Source organism: Notechis scutatus, chromosome 1 (genome assembly GCF_049901735.1).
Source record: "Notechis scutatus isolate UNSWTSFEM ecotype Mainland chromosome 1, rNotScu1.2, whole genome shotgun sequence".
Classification (NCBI taxonomy): domain Eukaryota; kingdom Metazoa; phylum Chordata; class Lepidosauria; order Squamata; family Elapidae; genus Notechis; species Notechis scutatus.
In genome coordinates, this window is record NC_142009.1 from 186,314,138 (window position 1) to 186,330,419 (window position 16,282).

At 34.3% G+C, this 16,282-nt stretch overlaps 1 protein-coding gene across 12 annotated transcripts in view; it reads right to left on the reverse strand.

Moving 5' to 3' along the window:
- Nucleotides 1-5,719: 5,719 nt before the first annotated feature.
- Nucleotides 5,720-16,282, reverse strand: part of OSBPL6 (oxysterol binding protein like 6) — a 101,471-nt gene continuing 90,908 nt past the window's right edge. For 9 of the 12 annotated variants that reach the window (XM_087950492.1, XM_087950495.1, XM_087950479.1 and 6 more), the window contains 3 exons: nucleotides 14,235-14,361; nucleotides 13,730-13,852; nucleotides 10,837-11,068 (listed from right to left, as the gene is read on the reverse strand). In XM_087950492.1, coding sequence (XP_087806618.1) covers nucleotides 10,960-11,068; nucleotides 13,730-13,852; nucleotides 14,235-14,361 — 359 coding nt within the window. In that variant the 3' untranslated portion in view covers nucleotides 10,837-10,959. Of the gene's footprint in view, nucleotides 5,862-10,593; nucleotides 11,069-13,109; nucleotides 13,185-13,729; nucleotides 13,853-14,234; nucleotides 14,362-16,282 lie in introns of those variants that run through there. The other 3 variants (XM_087950454.1, XR_015746599.1, XM_087950488.1) reach the window with 3 other exon arrangements.

Genomic DNA, 16,282 nt, shown 5'->3' on the forward strand with positions numbered 1-16,282 from the left:
TTATGATGTTTTTGTTTATTTATTTTGGAAAGCTAAAATCAGGAAAACCCAAAAGCCGTGAACAGGGCATGAGACACACCCTGCAACTCTATAGCGTTTGATGAATCTGAATTCTCAGTACCAAAATAGTTATTAGTCTGTCAGCGGCTGTTGCCTCCTTTCTCAGTATTGTTTTGTACAGGGATGGGGGGCTTGAGGCAAACCTACAGAAGAGTGCAGTGTGTTGAGAGAAGGAATATGTTTAAGAATGCTGTGCATTGGGAGCAGGAAGTCCAGCTCATTCTTCTGTTTATTTCTTACAGCATTAATATATTGCCTTATGAAACTGACTAGGTATCTCACGGTGAAACCACAAAGCAAAAACATAAACCATCAGTTCATCATAGTTTCATAACATCTTATTAAAAGTAGATTGAAATTGAAAAATCCAACTCTGCATAACTCTGCTAGTTTCTTAAAAAATCAGATTCACATCCATATCCATAAGGCAACCCAGCATGTAAATAATTCAATCCCTCCAAGCCCAGTGAAACAAAACAACTTCAGGGTTCGCCTGAAGAACAGTGGTGTGATCCTCCAGACTCCATTAGAAGATATCACCAAGCAAGGCCTGCCTCTTATCATTCCCTAGCACCCCATAACAGGCAAATTGGGACACCAACTGCCATTTCAATCAGCTGACATTTCTATTATTCCAAACCTACTGTACAGCCAAATTCAAATATCCAGCCCTCTCCCAATTTGACTCCCCTTACTGAATTTGTTAAGTCTCCCACTGTAGTCCTGCTTCCACATGCTATTCTGTGTCTGCATGGCAGCAGATAAGTTGTAATGTGTTATAGCGACAAAGGTGATAATAGTAATAATGTGCATCAACTGGAATTAAGGTGCCACATTTGTCACATTGATAGTGTCTTGCCATTTTCAGCATTCCCTCTTCTAGCCCTTTCCTTCCTCCAGTTCACATGTTCTGCCTTCTACTTTCTACACTTCTTTTGTATCTGTCACTTGATGTTCCACACAATTGAGTTTCACCAGCTTTCCCAATTCTCTGCTTTTCCATTCTGTTTGATTTACAAATACCTCCAATCACATCTCATTCCTCAACTCCTCAGGAACTCCCAGGATGAAAAACACCCATACCAAAAAAGATCCTTCCTCCAAAATGCCAAATATAAATCACTAGCTTGCAAAAATTGCCCAGCAGAATGGTAATATTTACCAATCACATTGAGCATTGTTCATCTATTCACTCATACATTTCATATATGCACCCGTTTTGCCTTACAGCAAACACATGGGATAATGTACACTAGCTCAAAACCACACAATGAATTTCGATGACTAAGGGTGGACCTGAATCCAAATCTCCTGAGTCCAGGTTTAGCACCCTAATCGCTGTATTATTGTCTTGTATGTCAATTTAGCTTTAACTCTTGTCATTCACGGAAATAATAAAAGTGATTTTAAAGATTTGCAGTGAAGTAGAAAATCTTGTTTCCATTCATTCTTTGTGATAGGCTTACAGGCCAGGTGAGGAACCATCATAATTTGTGTTTGGTGGTTGGGTTGTAGATCGGTCATGTCTCCTATTATACAGTTAAAGCAGATTACAATCACATTACAATCACATTACATGGAAAAAAAGAACAACATGAATTATGACCTAAAGATATATTTTACAGGATATTATGAAAAATTACCAACTTTTTAAAAAAATAATTGCATATTTCAGTAGCCAGGAGCATGGCTTCTGCAAACTTAACTCCCTTGAAGTTGCTTATGTAGGTTGGCATTTCTTTTAAGACTTCATGAACTTATGTCTCACTTGAACTTATGTAGCAGAAGGCTGAATTTTAGTCTCCATGAAAATGCCTACAGCTGGGACCTGAACAATTTGTTTTTCTAATGTCTGAAGCTTCAAAGAAATTACTATTGTAATTGTACATAATAGCCATTACATATTCACTTTTTTGTGTTTAAATTTCTTCTCAATTGTGGCCTTTTAAAACATGTTTTGAAGATTAATTTCACAGAAATGATAAAATTTGTTATCATTGTTCTTTTTTCATTAGATGTGTCATTCTTTAATAAATTGTTTGAAATGATACAAGTTGTTTTTGTTTGAGAAAAATACTCTGTTTCCTAAATATGTCCAATAATGCAAGTAGAGCCATAACTTACATTGAATGTGCCTTGTTCAATACTAGATATGAATGCAGTTTGTAAACAACTGTATCTTTTATTTGTTGGGATTTTCAAAGTATTAATTGGTAGAATTCAGTACAATCAATGGCACGCATAATACAGTATGTCTTATTGAGTTTGTAAGTCACAAATATGTGCCATATCAATCATATTGAACGTAAATGAATATTTTCTAGTGTGAAAGAAAGAGATGCCCGTAAGGTCAAAATGAAATTGATCTGCTCACATAATAAATATGGTTCATTTTTAAGGAAATGAGGATGATTTTAAGAGTCATTCTTAAATGTCTTATAATAGTAGGAAGTGCAACGTTTTACCCAGCAAATACAAACAATGGAAATGTGCCATTGCTACCAGTGATAAGAGAAAGGTTGTGTTCCACTTAAACTATTTATGTAAGCCAACAAATGAGATTTTGTTTGCAGCAGCATAGAAATGCTGTATGTTTTAAAGTGTGAATATCTATAATCCTCTGCTTGTGATATACAATGTGACCTGAGCTTCATCTAATCCTAAGAATGGATAAAAATGATTCTGGCTAAATAACTCCCAAAGCTTTGTCATTTTTTTAGGATGTTTGTTTAACCAGAACTGATTTAAGACTTGTTCCAATCACATTGTAAGACACGGTGTTACAAAATTATAGATGGCTATAAAGTGTTCACAAATTTGCTTAGCAAGGCATATGTGTTTGCTGTTCTCTAAAATACCTGAACAGGCAACAGTATTTAATTCCCAATCATTGAATACTATCAACATACTGTTCCACGATGAAATGGGAGAATCCTTAGAAAAAGTACAACTGGTCAGGCAGCTTTTTAATATCAACTGTTCCTTCTAGTACAGTAACTGGTTTACATAAACTATTTCATCTTTGAAAATTAGCCATATTTTTAATCAGCTGCCTGAGTGAATTCTTTGCAGCATCCCAACAGGTTAAATAAACATAGGCTCTAAAATCCCAACCGTATTATTTCCTTTGATCAAGTTGATGAAACTTAATTTGCTTTGTGTGAAAATTCTATAAATCACTGGTTATCACATGCTTCAGCATGCATTTATATATTTGTCCCCAGCTCCCAAGGAACTGGATACTGTATATTCCCAAACACATTTAATATAAATACAGATTTTACAATTGCAGAAAGAAACATGGTGCATTTGTTGATGCTATACTAATATATATGCTGTCTTTTGTGCACAGTTAAAAACAAATTAGCTAATTGTAACAGTATTTTTAATCTTTCAAATCTACAATGCTTTAAGGATGTACAAAATATTGTTCTTGTGGCTGCCATTCTTACATTTTTTGGCTCCAAAGAGGTACAAGTTTTGTGTGGAATATGAGCCTAACATTATATTCAGCAATTTCCAAGTATTTCTGAGGAATTAGCAAGCAGATTGACACTTAATAGGCTAGTCTATTAGAAACAATGGTCTTTTTATTCAATGACATTTTTTTATAAAGGTATACATGAGTTTTCTTATTCAAGACTGAGGATAAAGACCACAGAGTTCTGCAAAATGATCCTGTGCAAGTATCACAATGTTCAATCTTCGTATTTAGCTTCAACATTGGGTAGTGGGATAAAGACAATATTGAGTTTGGGTTGCTGAAAATAAGATTCAAATCTCTGTTCAGTCATAGGGTTCACTGCACAAGTTTGGAATCACTGCAATCTTTAGTGTAAGATTGCAGTCAAATTCCAACACTTAAAAATATTTTCTGAAACATCAAAGTGCCTTAAAAGTGCTGTGTGTTTATGGAGGCTAGTTTTCTCACAAATGATACTTTTGTCTGCATGCTATTTATCTGAAGACGCACACTTCTGATTAGTTAATAGTATAATATGGTGAGTCAAAGAAGGGAGTGGCAAAAATATATTTTGTCTTAGGAAATACTTTTGAAAATGAGTGGTGGGTTGTTGATACTTTAGGTCCCTAAACTTTCTTCCTAATACCAATCACTTCTTTAAATTACAGAAGACAACAGAGCAAAGCCATGATTTTATGGCACTAGAGTGGTGTAATTAAGGTCTAATTCCATTGCTTTCTACATCAATTTCTAATTGATACTCATTGCTGCTGCTTTCAACTGCAGTCTATTATTTGCCACACCAACTCACCATGACCAACTCACCACGGCCAACTTGCCATGGCCTACTTGCTGTGGGACAACTCGTCGCAGCTAACTCATTGTGGGAGAAGAGTTACACTAATACCAAAGGAATGGTGGAATAGAATAATTAAAGGATGAAAAAGGGTCAGAATGAAACATCAATGACAAAAATTAAAATATTTTTTAAATTTATTTCAAATAATTGAAATGTTAAACTGCCCCACAGTGAGGTGTCTTGTGGCGAGTTGGCCATGACAAGTTGCCCCATGGCAAATTGGCCACAGCAAGTTGGCTGTGGCGGAGTTGTCCCATTTCACGCTAGATGTGTCAGATCACAATATTATTATCTTGTACCAACATTATGCAGCCTGAATGGCTATAACTAGAGACAATTTGAGGGAGACTTGATAAATCTACTGGATTATCTTTAAGGGGAAAAAAGCAATTGATAAATCATGTCATAACACTGTTTCTTATTTGAATACCTATAATTTCAAAAAATATATGGAGCTCAATATTGTCTTTTAAAAATCCTGATAAATTAGGTAAGTCACAAAAAGAACTTTACAATATATATTATTTTATAGGGGAGCAATTCATTAATTTGGATGAAAACTTAATCCTGGGCATGGACAAAAGTCACATTCTGTTGAAATAGGAAAACACTTATTCATAATACATTGCTTGCATTAAAATTATTATATATTACAGAATTCCCGGTTGCAAAATTGGCACCATTCCAATCTCAGAAACACAGAGATGGCTGAGAAATTTTACTGAAATCTCATAGGGTTGACTTGGTAGACAGAATGTGGTTATTGTTCATTCTAATTGTATGTAGCATTAGCCCAGAACCAAAGTTCCTTTGGGCAACCACAATAATTATTTGTGAGCTGTGAAATACTTGGGAAGCCTGCAAAACATCATTTGATTTGATCAAGGACTGCACTTAAGTGTCCCTCCAAATCCTGACTTTATTTTCTACTGAACATCCTTTTTGGAACTGTTATATTTAAAGAGAAAAGCAGAGGAGAAGTAACAATAGTTAATAATGATAGTTCTGTGATAATTATTCAAGTATGTTTTGAGCCAATGTGCCCAAGTCTACATTCAGCCAATGCTGAGACTACATGCTAAGACTCAGCAGTGCATAGCAGAGATAGGGATGGGAGTGATTCCTGTTACACAACTGGGTATCTCGGTCTGCTTCTGGACTCTAAAAAGCCTCGTTCTTATCTGTTCCCAATCTACAAAGAATTCCCCAAATTTGCCATTATAATATGGATACTTTCAGAGGAATCATTGATTGGGACGGCTGGGAGAATAGATTGAGGGGAGAGAAGGCTTACAAAAAGCAAAGCGTATCAGGTAAGTCAGAATGGGCACTTGATTGTGACATAGCTTGATGCAGAAACTTCCAATGAGTAAGAAGTATTTTAAATGGAAGCATATCACATAAATTAGATGTTCTTGAGATTTCCTGAAGCTTGTTTGAAACAGAAGGATCGGTTAGAGAAGAGCTCCATTTTTCAATCTGGAAATTTAATAAAGAAAAATTTCCATCACATGAGTTCAATCCTTTGCAGAAATTCACATTCACATTCATCTTCTTAAGTTAATTCTACAATTTTTATTTTTAAATGAATATTTTATCTGATTTAAATGAACTCTGGCTAACAGGTTTTTTTTTCTTTTTGGAAGTTATTTCTTTTTAAGTTTTTCAAAATGGAAAATTTACCTATTACTGCTATCAAATTTTATAGGTTTAGATGAAATAAGTATAATGTATGCAGATGTGTGATGAATGAATGAACTAGTGTGATGAGTTTGCTCACGCTGTTGACATGAATTTATGGTAGGACTATACTGTCAATTATAGCTAAATATGACATACTTGCTCCAGATTTAATTTGGAACCTTACAAAAGCACATTTTTAAATAAATGCTACAGTGAAATGATTTCAAGAATATCCAGATTTTTAAGAAAATAATTCAAACTAGAGGTCTGATTGAGTTACTTTATCCCCAAAGTAGTTTAGACTCTTATACCTCACAGTGTCCTGCATTGAAAACTAAGAGAACCACTAAAGCAATCTTGCAAGAAAATTTGCAAGATTTACAAGGCAGTCTCTAGATTAGAGTTCTGTCTTGCATAGAATAATATGAATATGCTTGGAATAAACCTGGGTTTTTGTTGCATTTGTTGTATCTTTGGTCAAAATGGGCCCAAACTGCCTAGTCTTCCCCTCATCATTAGCAGCTACTGTTTCACATCTAAAACTAGTAACCTAACTTACATTTTAACTATCTTACTAAAAAGTGTGGTGTGAAACCTTTGCTTGACCAAAGCCATCATGGGCAGTAGAGATCAGTACTGGTGACACAGTGGTTAGAATGCAGTACTGCAGGCTACTTCTGCTGGCTGCCAGCAGATCAGCACTTCAATTCTCATTGGCTCAAGTTTGATTCAGCCTTCCATCCTTCAAAGGTCAATAAAACGAGGAACCAGACTGTTGGTGGCAATATGCTGACTCTGTAAACCACTTAGAGAGGTCTGTAAAGCACCGTGAAGCGCTATATAAGTCTAATTGCTATTGCTATGAGCCCAACTGGTGTTCATTATGGCATATGAAAGAGAGCAAATGGTAAAGAGCATTAATTAACAAATGAAATAAAAAACAATTTTATGTCCCTGAAAGGTGAAGGATGTAACAACTAGTCTGATCTTAGAGAATGGAATTGATGAAAACATGTATGGAAGTGAAAGTGAGGTTTAATTATGAAGGAAAGGGCTACAATATTAATTTGAAACTGACGTTATCTAGTTTGTTGAAGATGCATATGAATATAGGAATTCATAAGCTGATGAGAATTGCATCAGGGATAAATTTTGAGATAAAATGTGCAATATTCTGAAAAATTCAATCTGGGTGGGGGGAGATTACTGTTAAAAGATATCAGCGAACAGAAAGAAGACAAGAGTACAGAAAACATGAGTAGGCCACATGGAAAATGAATAAAAAGCATAACTTTACCAGTATAAGTCTCTTATTCTTCACACATAAAGTATGGTTCACTTGATTTTTTTAAATGAAAAACTGAATTATTGAAAGTACAAGAGTGAAAAGTTCAGAAGTTAGTTGCCAAATCATTGCTGGTAGTCTCAAAAATGGATCTTAAGAAAAAAAAATAGACATGGAAGAAATGAAAAAAATAATAGAGAAAATGTGCCCTGTATAGGTAAAACTGAAAACAAAGAAATCTCCCAATAATCTAAACAGAGAGTAGACTTGGGGAAAAAAGTATGTGTAAGCTAACTTAAAATAGTGGAAAAAATTATTTTACAGAATGTCACTCAGGCTTGTGGACATATACTAAAGGAAAGTACTAAAGTACTAAAAATGAATTAACTCCAAAGTCAGTAAATGAGCAATACACAGGCAAGAGAATCATGATGAGTAAAATATATAACATACATGTAGAGAAAAAATTGCAAAGAATGCAGTCAAAGACAACAGGGAGCTGTTTAAACACAGGAAAGAAAATGCAGAGCAATTGGGATGGAAACAAATAATTGTTAAATAACTATCAACATATCTGTAGAACGAATTAGGACTGATAGGCAGTGATCTCTAGAGAACGAATGAAGACCGAACTGTAAAACCAACATATGAAGGAAAAGTAAATGGATTCAGATGAAGTGGATAATGAAGGAAAACCATGATTGAATGAGCTAATAAAACTCTCAAGAACTTATAGGTGAGAAGATTTAGAAACAAAGGCAACCTCTGAAATGGAGTACCAATGTGTTCAAAGCAAGGATACAAAAGGACAGTTATAGTGAATTTTATGGGTATAAATGTAGCTATCTTCATATGCTCCTAATTTCATGTCTTATGGTTTGCTTACTAATTCTCATTCCTTTTTCACATTTTGCATTCACCTGAAAAGAAATGACTTGGACATACAGATGAATTACAATTGTCCCAAAGGGGAAAAGCTGTAGTCCCGTAGATTTAAATCAATCTTGTTACATGAATACAAGTAAGCATTTGAAGTTTAGTCACTTAGTTTAATGGCTGGGTTCACAGAACAGACTCAGGTGGCTAGCTAAATGGACTGATTATCCAGGTATGTACAATATAGAGAGCCATTTTGATCTGGTGGGTTAAGGCACCAAGTTAGAAAGCAGGACACTGTAAATTCTACTCCTGCCTTAGCCATAAAGCTAGCTGGGTGACCTTCAATGATTCGCTCTCTCTCAGGTCAATCCACCTCAGTTTGTTTGTGGGAAAAATAGGAGGAGGAAGATATGTGGGATGTTTTTACTGCCTTGAGTTATTTGTAAAAATAATAAAGGTGGGATAGAAATAAATAATAAATTTTTAAAAGTTATAAATTAACCAAATGGCCTACCTTCAAATAACATGCTAGTCAAGCTTAAAACTAATCAACTTTATGTTATTTGGGGGGCAGCATGTCAAAGTTAGCTTGATTTATAACTGATCTTGGTAAGCATCTGATCTCGACATTTTACTAAATCATAATATTTGTTAATATTTATAATGTTTTAATTAATAATTCAGGCTTTGAAGAGACAATAACAAATTCCTGGGAGGTTACTGAAGACTGAATGTAAAAGACAGAATGGTAAAACATTCTTTCTTCCTATTTTTACCAAGATTGACTAAACTATAACTTGTAAGGATTACTACATTAACAAAATCCCCAATGTGACAGTGGCATGCTGGCAGCTCCTGTTGTATAAGGACCATGTAAGAGTCCATGCATATTTTATCCTGTGCATTCTAATTCTTTTTCAATTTGAATGAAATGTGCATATCAGCAAACAAAACATTCTCCTTCTGTACTTCAGAAGCTTGTACTTAGAATATCGTGCATATTTTAAGCCTTGGTCAAATACAAGTGATCTCAAGTTACAACTGAAATTCAGAGCGAAATCGCAGCCAGATAATAAACGTCTAGCTAATATAGTACATCCCAACTGGAAGTAACTTCAGAAAGTTAAGGCCATATTTTTAAACAGGCTGTCCCTTATACAGGTGTGCTTACTGAGCAGAAATGGACATGGGGGAAATAAGATGAGTAATACATAGAATGCATAATCAAATACAGTTAGTTTGCTTTCAGGAAATCATAGCCACCTCTGTGCCTTTAGAGAAAAGCAATAAAATGAACTCAATAAAATACAGTTATGTGCCATGAATATACAGAAATGTTATTTTTGAAATATATACAAGAAAATCTTTTCTATTGCCAGTGGCTAAGGTATTAATAAATTAAATCACTGGACATAAATGAAAGACAAGTTTCTATTAAAAACATTAAGATTTTTACCTTACATATTGATTTTAGCAAAGCATGATAACCAACTAGACTTAATTTTGAGGGTGACATCATTCAGGTTCTTTCCACATATACATCAACATGTGCTACATAATAGCCATTTAGGTCATTTCTCCATCCAAAAATATAATTGCTTTATGAAAAAGCAATAAAATATAATTTTGCATAAAAATGATATTAGCAAGATTCAACTGAGAAAGTAGTGCATGTATCACATTACTTCTCCCAACAATTCCCAAAGAGGTGAGAACAAAAATATATAATGCACATAATAAAGCATGAATACATAGGTTATCAGGATGATTATACCTCTGCAGGATGCTTTTCTAATTTAAAAGATGTGCTTAGCATTCATGCACAGTTTTAGGGAATTTTAATTCTATAAAGGGTTATGAAAATGAGACAGAGGAAATATAAGAAGTCATGAAAAGAGATGGTATATTTATCACAGCATTAGGCATTGAGAATATGAACTTAGATTAACTTTCCAAGATCATTACAAAATTAGCCAGTTTCCTTTCAACCTGCCTATATAGAACCACAACCTGCTAAGATAAAATATTCTCAGATCATCCTTTTGCTTTACACTTACAGTTCATTTTCCATAAATAATACACTTTATCCATTATTTAAAATATGAACAAAAATCCTGGTGTTTAAAAATCTGCCCTTAAGAAATGACAAATAAATACATATTTTAAAATAACAACGTACAACTTGACATTGTTTTTAAGGCATGAAAAATGGCATATGAATGGGAAGAGCTTCTAGAAAAGCATTATGTTGTTTTTGATATGGCCAGTCCAAGCACAACACACCAAAAAAACCAACCTGACTCTAAAATGAACAAGTGTTCTAATGTGAATCAAGATTCACATGTGTAGACATTCTAGAACTTAAGTTATAACAAGATTTGTTTTATTGTTGAACTCTTCTTGTCTATTTAAAGCACCAGATACTCTACAAAGCATCTTTGGCCAAATCAGTACATGCTTCTTTTATGCTGCACTTCCAGTATCTCAATAAATAAAGGGGTTGTGGGCATTTTCCTCCCCTCTTTTCAATGTAAATGATCACAGAAATGTTCAGTCTGGGCTAATGCACTTTTGGAAGTCTATTATAAATTGAATGTAAAAGCAAAGGAAGGTTTTCTGCAGACCCACAAATCACCCTCGGCTATAAGAAACATGATGTGCATAGTGGTATCTTTGTTTTTCTTTTTTAAGAGTTAGATCTACAAATGTTGCTAGATCTACATTCTCAGTTTACCAGAGTTTGAGTGTTTCTACTTTATTAAAGCCAGGATCCTTTCGGAGTTCCCAATAGGTGTCATTAGAAACCCACGCTTCTCTCTGATTTGCTTCAATAACTTTTCTGCAAAATTAAGAGAGTTATTGGTTAACATAAATTCAGAAATATTCTTTAAGAGAATAGACACATACTTCAATTTAATTTACTTGTTGAGGAAATCTTCTGAAAAATGAAATTGCAATAAAATAATCCATTTTATTTAATCATAAATCAACAATAACAAAAAGAAGAAAATCACAATTAATTAGGATAAAATAGAAAAAAATAATTGTTCTAAAATATCTAAGAAGGATTAGAAGAGATATTATGGTGTACTGTACAAACTGTAGAATGGTACTTAGCTGTGGTCAAAGATGTCAAATCACATTGACCTAATAATAACAAGATAAAACAAGTCAGAACGAATAGGGTATTTAGTAAAGAATGGAAATAATAATTCTTGGTGAATGTCTGGGTATCATGTTCCAGCATTTCAATTATTTCTCCACCATGTGGATACATCTCTGTTCGAAAGGAACTTTCAGCATGTTGCTTCAGTAACTGCTGTTTGTGCAGGCACTGAATCTAGCAAAGGATAAAGCCCTCCTAAATTTTGGAATCATTATGCAACTAAGGTATTTGGTTGATTGAAGAAGATATGTGGAGTGGCTCAAAATGTTGTTTCTAGACAGAACTGATAAATCCGTCTACAACTCTAAATCAATGGCCCATTGTTTGAGATCAGCTAATGCACAATCATTTTAAGTAGGCTGGCTTTTCTGTGAAGCACACGTTTGGCACACAATGATTTGAACTCTTCCAAGACAAAGGAATGCCCTTTAAGGCGCAACTAAACTCCTAAAAGTTGCCGGGCTTGGACGTTAGCTGAAGAGATTTTAATTGCTGCTGATATATATGGAGATCCTTTGGAGAAATAGAAAAAAGTATAAAGCCAAAGTGGATTTCTGTGCATTTAGGGTAACATGTGTGAAATTAGGTGTGAAATTTATGGTTACCTGTAGCATGGAAAATAATCCCTAGATATTTAACACCTAGTCTGTTAAATAATGATTTAGCTGCCAAATATGTGCCTTAGCAAAAATCATGACCCTGATTCTGGAGTAATTAATTTCTAACTGTTCTTCTTCACAGTGCCCACCAAATATATAAAGTGCCTGTTTCAGGCCAATCTGTGTCTAGATCTTGTTTTCTTGCAGATGTTTCATTACCCAAACTAGGTATCATCATCAGTGGTCCTTAGATAATCTATGCCTAAGGAAAAAGTGCAGCAGCATCTGCATATAAAAGAAATGTGTCTATTTCCCAATTTTGGCAGATCAAGAGATGGGCTATTTAATCTGTCTATAAGAGAATTAATGACTGGCTTTCTCTGGAGCCTGTTTGCTCATCAGACAAGATATTCTTAGTTACAATCCAATCCAGGAGCTTGTTGTACAAGTGCTAGCATATAATTTACTAATTGGCTACTGTGTCAATAATCTCTATTTATCTTTTTTTGTAGATTAAAGTCACTAAAGGTAGCCCCAATCATCAGAGACCTTAGCATATTTATCAATATTGGTGAATAGGAAAGCCAAAATGGGAACCCACCAAATGTTTTGAATGTCCTCCACTAAAACGAACATATTCTGAAGCTTTGTTCAATTTCAGCTATTTAATCAGTTTTATAATCGGGGTGGGGGGTTGGGGAGAAAAATCTTTCACTCAACTAATTCAAGTTCTTCAGCCAATTTCTCTACTCCTCCATCTGGTGTTAACAGGAACAATCATTCTTCTAACCAACCCTGTTTTGATAGCAAATGCCATACAGCCAAGAAACAATTAATTTCCTGCTTTAAAGAAGATAAAAAAAGATCCTCTTTCTTATTCAACCCAGGATGAGTTGCTGCTCTACTTTGCTGCTCTTTAAGAGGAAACATAAACATATTATTTATTATATGCCTATAATAGCAAGCATATATATTATGCCTGTTATTATAGGCAAAGAAGAAATAGACTTTGAGAGAGTTTTGGAATCAACTCTCATTATAAGACTTCAGCTCTATCTGGAAATGCATAACTCTTTAATCTGCTTCCTCTAATTTACACATTTTGTCTTTTATACCTGCTTCAGTCTGGGGACACCACTTCATATTGTTGTATACACAGAAGGAATTACTCCATCCGAAGAGGGATTAGACTATAAATAAAATAATTATTTGGCAGAGAAGGAGAAAAGAGATTGAATTTTACTCTTAGGTATTTGGCAGATGTTTGTTTTTCTAACTCTACAAGGTTACATAAAAGAGAGGAACTGCACATACACTTGTTTGCTTGGACAAATCTCTTTATCTAGCTAGGGGAAAATTTATGAAAGATAGTGCATGCATAAAATACCAATCTGAAGATCAAACATTAATGTTAGATCTCTGAATTTCAAAAATAATGCAATAACTACATATTACAAAACTGATTTCTCATCTAATCAAGATTCACAAAAATCATCATCTTTGATTCAGATTTATCTGAGGAATAAGACCCTAGACTACAACCAATTTTCCCCCTATGTTTTGATATTTTTGAAAATAATTCAGTTGTACAATAAGAAACATGCAGATGTTACATAATGCAAGACAATTTCTAATGTTAAAAACATTATTAGTATTTTTGTTAATATTGTTACACCATTATATATACTAACCCCATTCTGTTTGTACAAGAATCACAGAGAGAGAGATTACTTACTTAAAATATTTTGGTACATGTTCCATATTGTTTTCCTCTAAATAACGTCTCCGGCATCTCTGCAATTCTTCAATTCTTTGTTTTTCTGCTGCTGCTGTTTCTAAATTTCCATCTTCCAAATGCCTATAGTTAAGAATTAGGTCTTTCAGTAGATACATAGCAACCTTTAAAAAATCTAACAACAAAATCCAGAAACCCCAAACTTCAAGAAGCATTTATATCATGTTCTATATTATGCAGGTTAGATAAAATTGATAGTATATTACAAAAAGTATTTATGAAGTGGGAGGGGGAAAAATAGGAAGGGTGATCTGTGTCTGCTGCTCTTTTTATAAGTTCACATATTAAAATATTTTAAATACTTCTCAAACTGCCTGGAGCAAGCTTTCACTGAGCAGCAGTGATTCACATTTCAGATGAATTTTTTAGCATTAATGTTCCTTATAATATTTAATCAAAAGCAGCGGTAGCATTTTTTTTTTTAAAAAAAAAGTATACTTCTTGCCTTTGATCTGGCCTGAATCGAGCATCTGTTTTGGGAAGAAGGTCTTTCAGTGCAGGATCTAACTCATTTAGCTCAATAGCAAACCTTGTGAAACCATAATAATGCTCATAATTTGTTGGCATGGAACCTATATTAAAAATTAAAATAAAGGTAGTGATTAACCACTGTGAATAAACAATAGGTCTACATGATAAAGAAAATATTGTACCTTGATCTTCATTAAACACCCTATATGCAGCACTGTCAATTCCCAAAACTTTTTAAACCATGGTTTTATGTGCAGACATTATTCTCCCTGTTATTGAGAAGATATGGGAGATGGTTCACTCCTCATGTTGTTGTCAAAATATGCTCTGCTTGGCTAAGACCCCCATATGCTCTCCCAAACCTTGTCCCACAAAATCCACATTTCATGGTCTGACACAATCACTTCATGATTTTCTGTGCAAGGAGAAAGAAATTACTTCAGGAAGAAAGATCAACCCCTAACGATTCCAGAGAAGGTGGATACTTAGGGCTTTAATGGTCTTACAGATATTACTGAATGTTGGCCCTCTACATCACTGAGGCACAGCATGGGCATTCATATTATGTTTTATGCACAAGAAGCAATGGATAGAAACTAATCAAGGAAAGAACCAACCTATAACTTAGGAGAAATTTCCTGACGGAACAATTAACCAGTGGAATGGCTTGCCTCCAAAAGTTGTGGATGCTCCAACACTGGAGGTTTTTAAGAAGAGATTGGATAACCATTTGTCTGAAAAGGTATAGGATCTCCTCCTTGGTTAGGGGATTGGACTGGAGGACATCCAAGGTCCCTTCCAACTCTGTTATTTTATTTTTCATTTAACTTATATATTTTTTATATTACTGAATCAGGTTGAATCATGGGTGTGTTACAAGTAGATAAAACCAGAATGCAACATTACAAAAGCAAGGCCTTATGAAAATTGTCAGTTTTGGCAGTTTTCTGAAAAGATCCCAACAACGCCATTTTGTGAAAAACACTGCTTTGAGTTCCCATTCTGTCACTTAATATATGAGTCTAGGCCAGATGGATGCATATCAATTTAATAAATTAATATGTGCAGAACTCTTAGCATCCTGGCTTGGGATCAACATACAGGATGAGCCAATTTTATGAAAGGAAGCAGTTCTGAATAGTCCTTTTATGTAACCTTCTGTTGCATCCAACAACCTGGTAGCTGCTGCTTGAAACTGACTAGAACTTAATCAATTTCACACTAAAGGTTTTGTTGTCATAAATGCCCACGTTGATCATAAAATGAATTTTTATTACCATTAATTACAGTCATATTTGCAAATGGTTGCTATCCAAGGCAGTTGCTAAATGAGGACTCACTGTATTGTGGGATACCTTGAAACATTATCCCAGATTTAAAAAGTTAAAGATAATTCAAAGTCTCAACCAGTTCTCATATCATTTTTGTTAAATCACAAAATCAGCATATAAATTATAGGAGAACTAGGAACTGCCTCGTAGCTACTAATTTTGGAAAATTAGAAAAACACAAGATTTAGTTCAGAAGGTACAACTTGTATCCTTAATCAAAGAATCCCATTTTCCCCCATCAATAGAAATACTGCATGAAACCCACATTATTTCTACTTTCTCTTCCAATGTTCTTTATTTTGTTAACATTCGGTTTCACAAAATTCATCATTCAAATATGGGAAAAAACTGATTGTAATTTTGTCCTTACCAATAAATCCAATTGACTAAATAAGTGATTGTTACCTTTTTCAAAGGAACTACTCCTTTTTTTTCTGTTCAGCTTGAAGAATATCAAAAATGTATATACTCTGTGTGTGTGTGTGTGTGTGTGTGTGTATGTCTCTCCACCTTCAATGAACAGTAAGAATGTTGGTATGTACACACACACACACACACACACAGAGTATATATAATACTGAAAAATGCACATTCATTTTAATGGCAACAGTGGCATTAAACATTTTGCCACCATCAAAATATTACATCTCTCTTCATTCAACACATGCCATTTAACAACTTATAGCATTTT